At 42.0% G+C, this 17,521-nt stretch overlaps 1 protein-coding gene across 13 annotated transcripts in view; it reads left to right on the forward strand.

Moving 5' to 3' along the window:
* SNTG2 (syntrophin gamma 2) overlaps positions 1-17,521 on the forward strand; it is a 414,561-nt gene that overhangs the window by 197,453 nt on the left and 199,587 nt on the right. For all 13 annotated transcript variants that reach the window (XM_017860345.1, XM_017860346.1, XM_017860347.1 and 10 more), the window contains 2 exons: positions 9,400-9,443; positions 9,542-9,583. In XM_017860345.1, coding sequence (XP_017715834.1) covers positions 9,414-9,443; positions 9,542-9,583 — 72 coding nt within the window. In that variant the 5' untranslated portion in view covers positions 9,400-9,413. The remainder of the gene's footprint in view (positions 1-9,399; positions 9,444-9,541; positions 9,584-17,521) is intronic.

Here is a 17,521-nt window from a genome sequence, read left to right on the forward strand (position 1 = left end):
AGTGTTTTATGGTTTTCCTTGTAGGGATCTTTCATATCCTTCGTTAAATTTATTCTAAGGTGTGTGTGTGTATGTGCGTATGTGTGTGGCTGTTGTAAATGGGATTGGTTTACTGATTTTTTTCAGCAAGTTCATTGTTCGTATTTAGAAACACTACTGATTTCTGTATGTTGATTTCATATTCGGTAACTTTACTGAATTCGTTTATCAGTTCTAAGAGTTTTTTGGTAAAGCCTTTAGGTTTTTCTATGCAAGATCATGTCATCTGCATCTGCAAAAAGGGACAATTTGACTTCGTCTTTTTCAATTTGGATGTTCCTTATTTCTCTTGCCTGAGTGCTCTAGCTAGGACTTCCAGTACTATGTTGATTAAGAGTGGTGAGAGTGGGCATCCTTGTTTTGTTCCAGTTTTCAGCTTTTCCATTCAGCATAATGTTAGCTGCAGGTTTGTTATATGTGGCCTTTATTGTTTTGAAGTACTTTTCTTCTATACCTATTCACTGAGAGTTTTTGTCATGAAGAAGTGTTAAGTTTTATTAAATGCTTTTTTTTCTGAATCTATTTAGATGATCCTATGGTTTTTAATTTGCCATTCTGTAAGGAATGTAATTTATTCATTTTTGTGTATTGTGAATAATGGAATCGTGATCATATCTAGAGTCTACTCATTTCACCATTTGGGGCTGTGTAAAGACAAAATTGCTTTTTTAAAATGAGCAAAATAATTGTATACATTTTTATTACACATATGAATACATACAGTAATTTGAAAATGGATTCCATGGATTTGAATTTATTTTTGTGTTATTATGGAATTTTTCTTCTTTCAACAGGCTTTGTAACATAATGAATGTCTCCTTTACACATTTATTCATAACCGTGTCATTATTTCTCTTTCATTTAAGTGATGCCTCCATCAACATAAAGTGTACAGTACAGAAATAGTGTTTGATAAATGAATACAAGCTCTGGTCTCCCTGCTTCTCTCAGACCCTCACAGTTTAATCTGGTTTCCTGTGCCAACTTTCAACATTGTTTATATGTTGCCATGATATGGTGGAGGGTGAAAACTGTGTTAGAAACTAGGACTTCTGCTTGGGGTTTTACTTGTGGACAGGTTCTGCACTGGACTAATAGACATTGGAAATCTTCTTGTCCAAGGCTGATAGCCATCAGCCAGGATGCGAGTGCACAGGAAATGCTCAGTTTGTCTTTTCACAGCCACTTAATGTGACTTTCTGATATTCCAGTTGATTTTTTTTAAATGAAATCTGCATTTTCGACTTGGAAACTGTTGGAAAACGATTCGGTTTATGATTTTAGGAAACGATTACTCATCTACTTCCAGTACTGAAGGGGAGATCCATACACCTAGGATAAGTGTCTAGCCTTTCCATCTTCAGAGAAAATGTCCATCTTCAGGGCATTTTCAGAAAGTACCAAAAGTGAGATGAGACAGTTGGTTCTTGAGATAAGCTAAAGGATTTGCTACTCGTTCATTCATTTTTCTAAATCTTCTAATGAATGATTTCCCAAGAAAACTCTGCGTGGTTCTCACTACTTAGCTCCTCTGCGGAGCATCCTTCTTTACACTGATTTCGAAAGTCACTGGCGTTTACCAGAAGTCTTTATGATAAATGACAAGATGAAGTTTGTATCTGCATGTCCTGCAAACGTGCTTTTGAACTCAGTGTCCATTATGGCACCTTGTTTCTTTTGTATAAAGGTCTACATCATGACTTGAGAATTCCTTTCCACGGAAATGTGTCTTTTCTGGTAAATAGACGCAAATATACAATTTTGGATAAATTTGGCATTGGAAATTAATAATTTCATCATGGTCGTCTCTCATCTGAGGCAAACTGTAGAGCCAAACCATAAAGCCAAATATGAAGGTCAAGTTTGTGACTGCCTTAATTTAACTTTGTATGTAATATTTGTCATTCTAAGTAGTTCTTAATGTTCCATGTTTTAAATTTAGCAATTATAATATGCATATAACTTATGGCATTTCACTTTTAATTCTTTTGAGGTGAAACTGGAAACCTCAACCACTTCTGCTTGTCCTGGTGTTGAGTAGAGCTTGGAGGATTTCTGATGACCTGTGCAATAGACTCTGCAGTCAATAATACATCATTGCCAAGGTTATTGAGCCTGGATAATGTGACCTCTCACTATCATCAAGAGAATGCCTTTAAATACCTCTTTAATATTTTATAACATGTTATCTTCATGTAATTTAATATATAAAATATTTGAAGGTGGTGTTCACAAGGTTGTAAGAAAAATTCTTGCAGGCCATACATCCACTTAACATTTGTAGGGAGCAAGTCTACTTCTTATTGATTGTAGAGTTCCTGATAATAAGAGTTACAGGCAAAAGAACTCATTCATCTTAAATTCTTGGCCAAAAAACTTAAAAGCCATATGTGCCTGTCTTATTTTTCTTGCTTATTTTACAGAATATGAGCAATGAAAGTATTTCTGAGTCTGAGAGTCTCCGGCTTCCTTTACTGCTTCTCCTGAGTAAATAGGCTGTCACTTATCATGGACATTGACATCCCAAATTCATGGATGACATTCTTTGGAGCCATTTGGTGAAGTGACAACATAATTTTTTGCATAATTTTTTCTAGCAAACTCTCAGAATAAACTCAGAGTTTAAAAATAGCAATATGGTTTTCTCAGTTGAATAAAACTAACTCATATATGAAAAAGAAGATAAATTTTCATTTTTCCTTTCAGATTAATGATATTTTACATAATAAAATCTTTTTTTGCATTGCAATTTTTTCCAGCCAGAAAAATTCGAAAAGAACTGTAACACTGCTGAAATTATTTTAAGAAATGACAGAGTTTTCTTTTGATACATCATCACAGTTAGGCTGGTGGAAACTACATCTAGATGGCTCGTCCATCCTTTCAACATTTGTTCCCCTCCCCAAAAACTCCTGGAAACAATTTAAAAGAATGTTCTAGGCCCATATTTTTGGAGTAACCTGAGAAAGTCTTGTGCCCAAGTCACAAAGCATGTGTTTCTTGACAAGAAGCTTGATTCATTTGCTGGAGTACAGTGTTGGAGATTAAAATCTCTGTGTAGAGAAGCATTTTTCATAGCCCTTCGTGAGTCGGTCGTCACTGGGTACTCTGCAGAGGTGAAGAAAGTCTATTGAACAGTTAGGCGTTCACATTGGCACTGCCAATTTAGAGTTTCATTCGCTGCAGATAGCTAAATCCTGCAGCCTGTCATCAATACTATGGTAGTTTTTCTATAGTTTTGACTAAATGGTAATAAAAACAAATTTAATGACCTTTGTTTTATCAGGTAACACAAGGTAAATTCAAACAATGATTATAGGATTTATACAGTCAACAGGAGCCCCAGACAAGACACAGCCTCGGGCCAAACTATAATGTGCCTTGGTAGTGAGATGCAGTCAGCTCTCTGCGGGGTTGACGCAGGTTTCCAATTGTAAGACATTCTGGTCTGTTAAGATTATATAAGCACCGTCTGATTTATTCCTGAGTTAATTTGCTGACGTTAGTTTTAATCAGAAGATGTGTTTTGACTGGCAGTTCTTGGTGTCTGTGTGCGGCTGGCGTTTCTTGGTAGATTCGTTTAGGTGCTGGAGCGCTACTGTTGGTAGAAACGTTTAGGTGCTGGAGTGCTACTCTTGCTTATCAGGATGTGAAAAGGCAGTTTAAGTTCCAGAGTCACACTCTGAATGGATTCAGCTACACCCTGGCCTGCAGTGCGCAAGCTTTGAGTTGTTTTGGCGAATCCATTTGACTTCCATTCTCTCAGATTATGTATTTTAGTGACATCGTTGGAGTCCACGGATCGTTAAAGTGAGCTCTTTTTGAAAATGAGCACAAACGTGGGACACACTGTTCATTTCCCTCAGTGTAAAGTTCCAGAGAAAATGCAGAAACTCTCCTGCTCTTCTAGTTCACACCTTTATGAGGGGCCCATTTAACCCACTGACAGATCCTTTATCTTTTGAGCTCTTCACCTAATGGGAAAATGTTTACATTTACTTTCACCCATGTCCTAGGCTAACAGCTTTTCTCTAAACTGTCAAATACACATTCTCGTATAGATTTTAATATAGTCTCTGCTACATTGTTTTACAAAACAATAAATTGAACTGTAAGCTTATTTAAAGTTTCAGAAACCTTTTGTTTTAAAAATAAAATAAAATTAGAGCTTATTTAATCAGATAATCTCTTTCTCTCTATATATATACATATATATAACCTGTATGTGTATGTATGTGTGTATATATGTGTGTATATACATACACAAGTTGATAGGTTTGACAGTATGCATTTAATCTGTAACACCCAAGTACACAAATACAGTCAGAGCCACAGGGAAGCTGAGTAAAAGCAGCACTCCTTTCTGGATGCCTGGAATTGAGGCATGATTTCAGATCACCCAGCTGCTGTTGTTTCGATACCATGCAAACTACCTGAAGACAAAAAATTCTGTCTTGATGTAGGCAATTTTCCCTTAAGTTTTGTCACATTATCTTTTGATCATGTGTCAAAAGATCATGTGTCATCGTGGTGGTAAGCAAACCTCGATTCTGTTTCTAGGTTGCCTGTTCCGGAGGCAGTGAGGCAGTGGGTGGGGACTGAGGGAGTGACTCTGAGCCGAGTTGTGGGGTCGGCTGCGGGTCTGCAGTGTTAGGCGGGTTAGCCATCCTCCACTGTGGAAGCTGAGTGTAAGCTGTGGAAGAAGCTGAGATGTGTGTTGGCTGAGTGTACATGATACCATCCTCTAAACCACACTAGAGCAAACACCCACTCACCTTCCCTCCAGTTTCAGAGCTAAATACCGCCCAGAGCCCCATGCCCCGTGCCTGCCCCTTCTCTCCTGAGTTCAGTGAGAACCATGCTTTTGCTTTTCTCTACAGTTCAGCCACGTATGTGTCCCCAAACATCACTTTGTTTAGTTTTGCTTGGTTTTGAACTTCACAGTAATTAAAATCATACCATATGTCTTCTTTGCCTTACATTCTCTGCTCAGTGTCTAGTCAGACATGCACAGGTGTTGACCGGGCACGTGGTCTGAATTTTGACCCTGAGGTCTAGAATTTTCACCTGTGGGGTGATGATTATGCCTTACACGTGGGGTTGTGATGTGGTTTAAATAAGTCCGTAAGGACTATGAAGGTTGTCTGACCTGTGAGAAATGCTCAGTAAGTTTAGTCATCATTAATTCAAATAAATGATAAAATCTAACTCAGTTAATATTAAGACTTGGTAACAAATATTATCTTATATAACACTATCCACATGCATATGTGAATAAATATTTAACAGATGTCTTAACTTTACAAATTCTAATTAATTTTCAAGAAAACACAATTATGTTAATAACACAGTTGTGTTCCAAACCTTGATTACATTACCTTTACATGACCTCAGATAACCCTATAATTACTTTATCTTGAAAAAGCAAATACAATGAAACAAAATATCACCTCATTATAACATTTTGTGGGAGTTTGAATATTTATATGGATTAAAATGCATTATGCTGTATTTCCACTTCGTATAATGAGGCAGTGGCCATATTACCATAGGGATTAACTAGAATCACTTTTCAGCTAAAATCAACAAACCTTGCCTAATCTGACCAAATTCATTTTATTTAGGGACATTAAATTTTTGAATTAAAATCGAACTTTCCTGATTTTATTTTATCACCCGTTTTACCACTTTTTAATATTTTTTAAGGCTAAAAGTGTCTGTCAGGTGAAAAACATTTCACAGATTTAGCTGGAAAGTATTTGTAATTACGTTTCATTTAATAGCTGGGAATGACTCTCCTTCCTCTTCCCTTTCACTGAACCAAAATTGCTTAAGAAGGTTGGTTTTAAGCCAGCATTTCACAGGGTTCACACTTTTGTAATGTTGTTTGTAAACTTGAGCTGTTAATAACTACATGGAACTCCATGATGTGTTCTTTCTCTGCTCTCTTTGTTTCTTAAGCTACATTTAGGACCGAAGCGCAATGATGACTTAAAATTCCGTGAAAGTTTTGATAACGCTTGAACTAAATTAGCGTAAAGCCATTTCAAGTCAGTATATTTAAGAACCTTGAGCATTCTGGAAATGATGAAATTATGGTTTACTATAAATTCAGTTGTCAGTAGTTTTAATGACCCAGGTTATTGCCACAAACAGAGGAAAGAGGAAACAAAATCTAAGAAACCATTGAACAAAGAAACAGCGATTTCACACAGTTTTTTTCTACCCGAAGGACTCTGGTGGGGTGTGAGGAAAGGCTGGACTTCCGTTTGTCTGGCCGTCAAATGCTGAACCCAAGTGTCGGCTCCAGAACTGAGGGAACCTAGTTGTTACCCACAGCAAGAGGAAGGAGAAAGTGGAGGCAAGAAAATGAAGAATAAACCAACAAGCATGTCTCACCACATTAAAATTATTGTTTTCCTGCTATTCAAACTCCTAAGTTTTAGTTAAGGAAGGATTTCTGTATCTTCTTTAAGGATTTTAATTTGATCCTTTAATTTTCTGCAAAAACTGCAGAAAGTGTATGCCAATGTTTGCTATTTACCTAGACTGCTGCTGGCATTTTAATTTCATTACTTGAGAATTTATAACATTATATTTTTGTACACACAAAAATTATGTGCCAGCTCCTTAGGGCCTGTCTCCACTGCCTCAGTGCCCACCGGCCTCCAAACTTGCGGGACCTGCAGAGCCTGGAGCTCTCCCAGTCAGAGGCAAGTAAGGAGCAGCCAGCCCTGGGATCCCTGCTTCTCCCAGATCAAGGTCCCTGGGTGGCTTCAGAGCTCAAATCAAAACGGAAGATGTATTGACTCAGCTGTCCAGGACCCTCTTCAGGGTCTGTGAAATGTTTTAATGAGGCGGACTTCCCTCCAAGTAAGCACTGCTATGCTCCCCATGGGCATACTGGGTGAGGAGGCCTGGCACCCAGACAGATGCTGGGCTGCAATTCATCGTCATCTCATTAAACCCCAGGTCCTGCAGAAAAGCCTGAGTCAAGGGAGGCTGCTGACTCACCGGCTCAGCACTGCCCTGTGTGAGTTTTTCTGCCATCTGGAGGCAGCTTCTGACCAATTCTAGAGCAAAATAGACCTCACTGCGTTAGTTCCAGACAGGAAATGGCAGCTCCATTCTGAAAACTCTAGATACCATTCTTTTCAGGGAATTTGGTTATGCATTTTGGTGCCTGGATTTGGACATTTTTGTCTGCTGTTCTGTGGGATCTCAGACTCACATGTGGCTTGTTGACAAAACAAAATGCTGCTTTCTGCTTTAGATTAGAAGAGTCAGATGCGTCTTCACTGACCTTCATTAAACAAAGAGATTAAGTCATTTACTGTGAGGGATTACCATACATATCATTTTAAAAACACATTACCTCGGCCAGACGCGGTGGCTCACGCCTGTAATCCCAGAACTCTGGGAGGCCGAGGTGAGCAGATCACCTGAGGTTAGGAATTCAAGACCAGCCTGGCCAACATGGCAAAACCCTGTCTCTACTAAAAATACAAAAAAATTAGCAGGGTATGGTGGTGCACATCTGTAATCCCAGCTACTCGGGAGCCTGAGGCAAAAGAATCACTCGAACCCAGGAGGCAGAGGTCGCAGTGAGCCAGGATCGTGCCATTGCACTCCAGACTGGGCGACAAGAGCGAGACTCCATCTCAAAACAAAACAAAAAAGCAAAAACATTATCTCCTGCACTGGACTTGTTCGATGACGACACTTTCCATAAGTAGCTAAAGTTTGTTTTGTAAAAATCAATGCATCTAAATGCACAGAGATTTTTATTTTCTGTAGATCCATTCAGACCATGGGGTAAAATACTTTGATAAGAACAACTTTATCTCTATACTGTTAGACAAGCTGAAGCTAAGTTTCTGATGTGCCAGGTAGGTATTTAATAAAGGTGATGCTTCTTAAACTAAATATTGAGAATTATGATGATTAATTGATTTTGGACCTTGTTTTTTATCATATGCAATTTTCTGCACTTTTCTATCATCCATATTATATGATCTGTATAATCACTACCACATGTGTAATTTCACATGGAATCCACATATTCTGTGTGTACTTTCTTCTGTTAGCCTTTGATTCCCTTAAAATTTAGGGTTGTAATGCTTCTGAGGCCTCAGCTCAGAGTCCATTATTCCAGATAATCAATAAATGTTTTCAGGATGCAGCCCACCCTGGTGTGGCTAGAGAGGGGAAGAGCAGCATGCGAAGAGCAGAGAGACAGACAGACACAGAGACAGTGAGAGACAGAGGGGGGCAGTTTGAACACAGGGAGACGGCGCAGGGGAGAAGAGCTGCCACCACTGCATTGTTCACGGCAGCTTTGCCATGGACAGTTGCGGTGCAAATGAGAACTTTATTTGGATCACTTAACATCAGTATCATTGCTGTACAGGATCGGTACAGTGATCTGAAAACTATAGTTTCAACATGATTTGATATTTGCTAAACACTAGAAGTAATATTTAGCATTGACATTTAATCTGTCTATAGTTTGTCAAGAGCATTCCCACTTTCAAAGAACAGGTTATTACTTGTTTTCCACTATTTAAACAAAGACTTAAAATTGAAACAAACCTATATGCAGGCAAAAATTGGGGGAAAAAGCCTTAGCTTTTGTGCAGATTTGTTCGGTCTTATTTAATGGGGCTCTCTCTGCCTCTCTGACGATGGAAACATGAAACTCTGACGATGGAAACATAAGTGAAAACGTGCTGCATGGATTGTAGCCAAACTTTCTCTACAAAGTTTTTCAATTTGTTGCCTTTAATATTCTAGGTACAGTCATTTTGATTAGAGCTGTCTGTGTACGTTTGTTTGTGGGAATGAGGGAAAATACTAAGTGACTTTGGGAATTCCTTGTTTGTTGCACATTTAATGAAAAATGTGCATCAGACTTTCCATATCCTAATGAAACCCTTTATTAGGAGGAAGTGACATTTGTTTTCCACATTAAACAAGTCTTCTGTGACTGGAAAGCAACTCTCTTAATGCACGTAAATCAATCTAGCTTTCCTTATGAAGTGGCCACCTACTGCTGTGTGTTGACATTTCCCACACCCCTGTGGACACATGCACACACACATCCATGTGTACACACAGGCACACACATGACAGATTCACAGACTCAGACTCGCAAATACCCATGCATGCCACCCACACCCACACATGCACACCCATCGGCACCTGCACACACAAACACACATCTACTCACGTGGACACGGGCACACACACACACGTGGCCACTTCAGCTGCTGCAAGCACTGTGCTTAAATGACTGTCATAACAAAGCATAATGTTGCTGAGATTTCTCTTAACACTGTTGCCACTTTTGCCACCCTGCAGCGGACCAGACAGGGATGTTGTTCGTAGGCGATGCTGTTCTCCAGGTCAGTATTGTACACGTTAATCCTTAACTTGATTGCATTTTTATTTTTAACTTGTATTAATTATTATTCTCAACATTCTTACTTTGTCGTCTGTTCAGGTTAATGGCATAAATGTAGAAAATGCAACTCATGAAGAAGTGGTAAGTGAATTACATTTTATATTTGTTCTGTTTATTATTCTTTTATTTGAATTATTTGTCTCTGTAATTTGTATTTAACTGAGTCTATCCATAGATGCAGTCTTAGAATTGGAAAGGAAGCTTAAAAGGTTTAGTAAATCGTGTTACGAAAGGACCTTAACGAAGTGCCCACTGTCGACTGTTGTGTGCTGACCAAGTCACTTCACAAGCGTTCCCGTCAGGGATCTTCACAAACGCTGTAAAGTACACTTGATGAAGCCCATGTTGATCACAAGGGCACTGGAACTCAGGGAGCAGGTGACTCACCCAGGATTCCTGAAGGGGCGTCATCGTGCTGAGCACAGGAGGTGTCAGGGCTTTGCAGGGTCTCCCCGTAACGCCCAGGCACTGGAACCTGCAGGGCCTTCACACCTTTGCTCCCCGTTGGCTGGCAGCAGCACGCACGCATTAGAATGTGTGCCGTGGAGGATGTCAGGTGAGACCTCTGAGGATCACATAAGATGGTGGGGGTCAGGATGCATTTGGTGCAGGACGCCTTCCGTGGAGATGAGCTTTCTCCAGTGTCACGTCAGCTTAAAAGGCGGATGAAACAGACATCTGTCCCCGAGGTACTCATTCTGGCTGTTGGGAAGAGAGAAGCCAAGTGCAGCCTCACCATGGGGCTGATGCCAGGAAGCATGTGGCAGGGACACATGGTCAGTCCGGTGCCTGCAGGGTGGGGGCAGAGGTGGAGACGGTATTACAGCTGAGAGATGAGGTGGAGGGCAAAGCGGGTCAGATGCCTGGCAGAGCATCCCTGTGCTGACAAGTGAGCTGGGGGACACAGGGTCAAGGAGAGAGGCAGCAGAGCTGAGTCCAGGACGCACGTCTGGGGCCCCAGGCAGCCAGCAGAGCCCTCACGGGAGGTTAATTCTGTGAGTTGCAGCAAAAGGCAAGCAGTCTGGTAATTTAACTCGTCCCATGAAGAGTAGCAGGCATGCGCTCATTTCTTCTTCAGTGTTTGTCTTTTCAATTAGCCAACTTTTAGTTCCAAGGAAGGGGCAACAGCCCTAGTACCCAAAAGTCACCCCATCTGCATAGCAGTAAATTTCCGTGAACCCAAGGCAGGCACATGCAGCCGTCTGTAACTAAACAGGGAATCGCTTCCTACACGCTCACTCCGAATTCACCTGTGTCTTCTTCAAGATGTGTAGTTATCGACCTCTAATTTGCGCTGGGCGGAGGAAAGAGTCACAGCAACAAGGATCAGCATATTTCTTGGCCTCCTAGACCTGAAAGTCTCGAGTAGATGAAGTGCTGTTACCCTTTTGCTTATTATGGGAAAACACATCACAATTGAAAGAGAGGCAAGACATGCCTTCATGACTTCTATCCTAGCCCAGACAGAGTAAAATTCTTGTGAGCAACAGTTTGTTGTTGTTGTTTTGTTTTTGAGACAGAGTCTCACTCTGTTGCCCAGTCTGGAGTGCAGTGGTGAGATCTCAGCTCACTGTGACCTCCACCTCCCGGGTTCAAGCAATTCTCCCTGCCTCAGCCTCCCGAGGAGCTGGGATTATAGACGCTCACCACCATGCCTGGTTAATTTTTGTATTTTTTTTTTTTAGTAGAGATGGGGTTTCGCCATGTTGGCCAGGCTGGTCTTGAACTCCTGACCTCAGGTGATCCGCCCATCCTGACCTCTCAAAGTGCTGGGATTACAGGTGTGAGCCACCACGCTTGGCCACAACAAATTTTTGCACTAATTGCTCACAACTGTAATCCAAGCACTTTGGGAGGCCTAGACAGGAGGATCACTTGAGGCCAAAGGTTCAAGTCCAGCCTGGGCAACATAGCAAGACCTGTCTCTACAAAAAATAAAAACAAAATCTAGTCAGGCGTGGTGATGCATAACTGTAGTCCCAGCTACTCAGGAGGCTGAGGTGGGAGGACCACTTGAGCCAAGGAGTTTGAGGCTGCAGTGGGCTATCATGGCCCCTACACTGCGGTCTGGGCAATAGAATGAGACTCCATCTCAAAAAAAAATCTAGTAAATTATATGTAAATCTTATAAATGGAGCTATTACAATATTGGACTGATACAAATATACTTTTTGAACCAAACTGATCATATCATATGTCTACATTCTTATGTGATGCAAAATAAATTATTAGAGAAGGCCGGGCACGGTGGCTCAAGCCTGTAATCCCAGCACTTTGGGAGGCCGAGACGGGCGGATCACGAGGTCAGGAGATCAAGACCATCCTGGCTAACCCGGTGAAACCCCGTCTCTACTAAAAAAAATACAAAACTAGCCGGGCGAGGTGGCGAGTGCCTGTAGTCCCAGCTACTCGGGAGGCTGAGGCAGGAGAATGGCGTAAACCCGGGAGGCGGAGCTTGCAGTGAGCTGAGATCTGGCCACTGCACTCCAGGCTGGGTGACAGAGCGAGACTCCACCTCAGAAAAATAAATAAAAAATAAATAAATAAATAAATAATTAGAGAAATGCTAATGAGACATATAATCTCAATTTTTCAGATGCATAAAGTTCATTAAAATGTTAAAATTCTACAAGACTTATAAATCATATGGTTTCACTTCCTCATTTTTCAGAGTAAATTCTGGCTTCGATTAATTGTAAAAAAAAAATGTCAGTTCTACTCAATGCAAAGAATCCTTTTTAATATAAAAATTAGATTTACCTCCACAAAGTGAATCTTATTCACTCTACTGCTTTGGAAAATTTTACTACTCTAGGTTGTTAAATCATCTTAATACACATAAATGCATATACATTAACATATAGTTTCCCCTTTTTAATACATCTGTGCATTTTCATTCACACTGGCATGTAATACTGTAGCGGCTACAGCAGAGTAAACTGCCCGTATGTTCACTGGGCAAATTCTGAGACATGTCTCTCTCAGGAAAAAAGGGAGATCGATGACGGCTGTCACTCAGTGTGACATCCCTGTGCAGACACAGATTGGGATGTCTGGGGGCCAGGCAGCAGGAGCTGCAGGTTCCTCTGTCCCTGTGCCTGGTCTGTGATGCGACCACTGATCCTGAGTGAGGAGCTCGGGGAGGTGGGCTGCTCTCCAGCGCCCCCACAGGCAGGGCACAGAACAACAGCCTGGCAGGGCCACAGCAAGGCTGGTGTGTTCTGCCTTTAATCACCCCAGGGGCATCTCAGAACAAGAAACTCTACAGTTCAGCGGGAAACTTTAAAAAGACATCTCAAAGGTGAAAGGAAGATATTGTAATGGAAAATTACTTCTAGTCTAAGTTACAGTCTTAAGTTCTTAGTGCTATGAAAACCGTTGATAAAAATTGCCCTAATTGGAAAAAAAGTCACTAACAGCTTTCACAGAGCTTCCGTTTTAAATTTAAATTAGTCCTTTTAAAAAACACGTTTCAGTCACCTATAGTAGCTTTTACTATGATTAAGAACTCATGGCAGATCCTGCCTGGAGGTGATTTTGAACTTAACTGTTAGAAATAAGGTTGACGTCTTATGTTGGGGGAAAAATGGTGTGGACACTCAGTAGAAAGGAGCCTTCCAAATCATCTACTCTGAACAGCAGCTCAGGGCGGGAAGTCCCATTCACAGAAATTGGCTCTGACCGTTTACTCAGCAGACCATGAGGACTTCATTCCGTGTTAGCGGAATAAAGGGTTCCTAATACAGAGCTGAAGCTTTCTTTCCTGTTACGCCAGGTTGTCCATTTACCAACATGTGTTATGCTTAATACTGAAACAGGACGTTCCATCCTGTGTAAGCAAGGCCTTTTTCCTCAAGAATGAGTATGTTCTGGCCTCGGTGCCGGAACACAAAAGTATACTATTGCCATTTGGAGGCAGGCTACTTCTGGCGATGTGTGCTAACAGCTAGAAACTGCAGGAGAAAGAACCACTGGCCATTTTCATAGCTGTTTGCCAGGTATCAGGGATGTTTTTGATTTGCTCTGGGATACAGGGCACATCTGGGACAAGAGCTGGAACTGGACTTCTATCTGTTGATATTTACAATAGAGCACTCCCATTGCTAATAATTTATTTGCTTTCTGCCTGAGCCAAGAGGCAATCGAAAGAAATGTAATAAAAATTACCTCCTCCACATCTTTCAAGTCTTTCCTACAGCATGGCTTTTGGTTTTTCGTTTTCCAAAGGAAAAGCCATTCTAGGATATCCAGTCACCCAACCATAATGGGCCTGAGTGCAGGGGTCCAGACACCAACATGGAGGTTCTACCAGTAGGACACGTATCTGTTCAACTCTGTACTCAGAGGGGAGATAAAGAGCCCCAAGGTGTGTTTGGGGCCCTGAGACAAGTGTGGGATGAGTCCAAGACAAAGGCAGCTGTCCCCCGACCCACATTATCCCCACATTGTGACAGGGGCCGTGGTGGGCACTGGGACTCCAAGGACTTGGCATCGGCCCAGAGCCAGGGTCCGGGAGCCCTTTGTCCCCACTCATAGCTGCAAATCTCTGCAAGTGCTTACGGAGGCTAAAAGGGAGATCTGCAGTACGACGGCTTGGCGGTCTTTCCTCAAACGGACTTGGACTTCCCTTCATTCAGGGCTGCAGGTTCTGGGAACTGACTCTCTCCCTGAAATGGATTGAGAGCCCAGGTCTCTTTACTGTGGTGAGTCCAGTCTCTATCCACTTGGAGATTTTTCACCTACGCAAATCAATTACAACTGCAATGTATTCCCCATCTATTTCAGTCCTAAGAACTCCATGATCAATTAGCCATAGCTAGATAGATCTGCAGGTCACACCATCAGCCCTGCCGCCCATGAAGGGAACCAACCCACCTGGTCTGAAGGTTCAGTGCTGCTGCCTGGGCTCTGCTATCCTGTCCAGGGTCCACCATCTCTTTGGATTCCAGGAGCCACCTTCAATGGTGGCATAACCCAGTACCAGCCTGCTCAGCAGGGAAGTGCCTCAGCAGAGTTTCTGGGATGCTGGTGCCTTCCTCACTTAGGGGTTTTTCAGTCTTTTGGCAAAGAAGTGAATGTAGATGCAGCAAGGGAGGAGGTATGGGAGTAGGCACCCTACTTCCATAAACCTTTGACTTCCTTCTGGGACCGCACACCAAGGAAGCTATGGCCGCTCAACCTCACTTAGTGTGGCCACTGTGAGTCCTGATGTTAGTCAACTAACCAAGGAAACCAATAGAGTCTCTCTCAAGTAATTAAACAAATTCAATCCAGAATCTCTAGTCATTCAATCCAGAGTCTCTAGTCATTGCACCCATATCAGTACATTTGGTCTAATCCAACAGAGGATTCTATAGCCCTAAACACATATTTCCATGCACAATCAAAAGTTCATTTCGGCCATTGTCATGACCATTGCATCATGGGCTAGCTCTTCTGAAATTAGGCTTCATAATAAGATTTGGGGCTAGCTATGAGACTAGAAATATGGGGAGTGACCAGGTGAATATTGAGGAAAATCAGCATTGTTCTGCCAGATTGTTGCCTCAGAAAACATAATTCGAGGATCTTTGGGCAAAAGTGACTGCCAGTAGGGGACGAAGGCAAAGGAAAGTCAGTACGATATGAATGTGCAAAAGGGACACAGACGGCCGGGCGCAGTGGCTCACGCCTGTAATCCCAGCACTTTGGGAGGCCGAGGGGGGGCGGATCACGAGGTCAGGAGATCGAGACCATCCTTGCTAACACAGTGAAACCCCGTCTCCACTAAAAATACAAAAAATTAGCCGGGCGCAGTGACAGGCACCTGTAGTCTCAACTGCTCAGGAGGCTGAGGCAGGAGAATGGTGTGAACCCGGGAGGCGGAGCTTGCAGTGAGCCGAGATCGTGCCACTGCACTCCAGCCTGGGCGACAGAGCGAGACTCCGTCTCAAACAAAACAAAACAAAACAAAACAAAACAAAACAAAACAAAACAAAAGGGACACAGACATGCTGGGATCTGTTCTCATTCCCACTCTTTACCCATCAATGCCCCAACGGTAGAGGGACTCACTGCCTGAGAGATAGAATTAGTCAGCCACCTGCAAAATCAGATGTTGGCCTGAGTTTTCAGAAGTCTTAACTCTGTAGTTACAAGAAATAAGGAATCATTTCAGGGGAATCTCAAAGCTCTGTAGTGCTACACTCATGGCTTAAAATGGAAATATGAGTCCCTGAGCCTTGTCATTGTCTTTCTCCATGTTCTCCACTGCAGCTTTAAGCAGCCCCTGCCCTTACCCAAAAACCGAACACCTGAACTCTACCCACTAGGATTTGGCCAGGAAAATGGGAGCAGCTCCAGGAATTCCAGCTGTAACAGTTTGAAGATAGGGATAAATGGGTTCTCACCAAGTTGGGATTGAATGCAAAGGGCAGAGAATCTGCCGTCGAAAATGTGATATTCGGCCAGTGTCAGTGGCTCACCCCTGTAATCCCAGTAACTTTGGATTACTTAAGGTCAGGAGTTCGAGGCCAGCCTGGTTAACATGGTGAAACCCTGTCTCTACTAAAATAATAATAATAATTATTATTATTAGCTGGGCATGGTGGCAGGTGCCTATAATCCCAGCTACTCAGGAGTCTGAGGCAGGAGAATTGCTTGAAACCAGGAGGCAGAGACTGCAGTGAGCAGAGATCGTGCCACTGCACTCCAGCCTGGGCGACAGAGCGAGACTCTGTCTCAAACAACAAACACCTCCCCCCACAAAAAAGAAAATAATATATTCAAAAACCATAAAATTGTCAGTTCTTAAGAAAAATAAAAATTGCGATTCTCATGAAAACTCTGGAACATTTGCACATCTCCCACAGTCGACAGTGTTGAAGCTGTGGCTTTCAGGCCACACTGGGTAGCCCCACGGATGCATCTGCCCAAGGGTGTGCTTATCTGCCTTCAAAAATGGTTGGCATCTCCTCTTTACCTCCCAGATCTTTAATGAGTTTCTTTCAGCAAACTCTCACCCTGAGACATATGGGAAAGGATCTGGAGAAACACAGAACCTGGTTTCTCTTTCTGCTTTGAGAAGGGAAATGGAGGGTTGCTGAGTTGACAGCAGACAACCCAGCCAGCCATAAGAGTGCAACTGGTCAGAAATGGATAGACCCACCAGGCAGAAATAAGAAAGGACATAGCAAATTTCAGCAGCAGCATCAATCCACTGCATGTAATGAACATCTACAGACGACTTCAGCCAACAACAGCAGAATAGCATTCTTCTGAAGATCGCATGAAGAATTCACCAAGACAGACCACATGCTGGGCCATAAAACACACTTTTACAAATTTAAAAGAACAGATATTGTATTCGTCTGTTCTCACGCTGCTGATGAAGACAGACCTGAGACTAGGTAATTTATAAAGAAAAAGAGGCTTAATAGACTCACAGTTCTACATGGCTGGGGAGGCCTTAGAATCATGGTGGAAGGTGAAAGGCACATCTTACATAGTGGCAGACAAAAAAGAATGAGAAACAAGACAAAGGGTTTCCCCTTATAAAACTATCAGATCTGGTGAGACTTATTCACTACCACGAGAACCATATGGAAAAAACTGCCCCCATGATTCAGTTGTCTCCCACCAGATCCCTCCCATAACACATGGGCATTATGGGAGCTACAATCCAAGATGAGATTTGGGTGGGGACACAACCAATCCATATCAGATATTGTACAGTGTCTGCTCTTAAACCACAATGGAATTAAACTAGGGTTCAATAACAGATTGCTGGGAAGTCACAAAATGCTTGGAGAGTAAACAGTACACTTCTAAATAACACACTGGTCAAAGAAGAAATCTCAATAGAAATCTTAAAAATATTTTCAACTAAAACAAAATAATCATACAACTTATCGAAATTTGTGGGATGTAGTGATAGCAGTGCTTAGAGAGAAATACATAGAATTGAAAGCATATATTGGAAGAAATGTCAAAAACTTACCATCTAAGCTTTCACCTTAGGAAACTAGAAAAAGAGAAGCA

The sequence above is a fragment of the Rhinopithecus bieti genome, unplaced genomic scaffold (genome assembly GCF_001698545.2).
Source record: "Rhinopithecus bieti isolate Rb0 unplaced genomic scaffold, ASM169854v2 scaffold_51905, whole genome shotgun sequence".
In the NCBI taxonomy this organism is placed as follows: domain Eukaryota; kingdom Metazoa; phylum Chordata; class Mammalia; order Primates; family Cercopithecidae; genus Rhinopithecus; species Rhinopithecus bieti.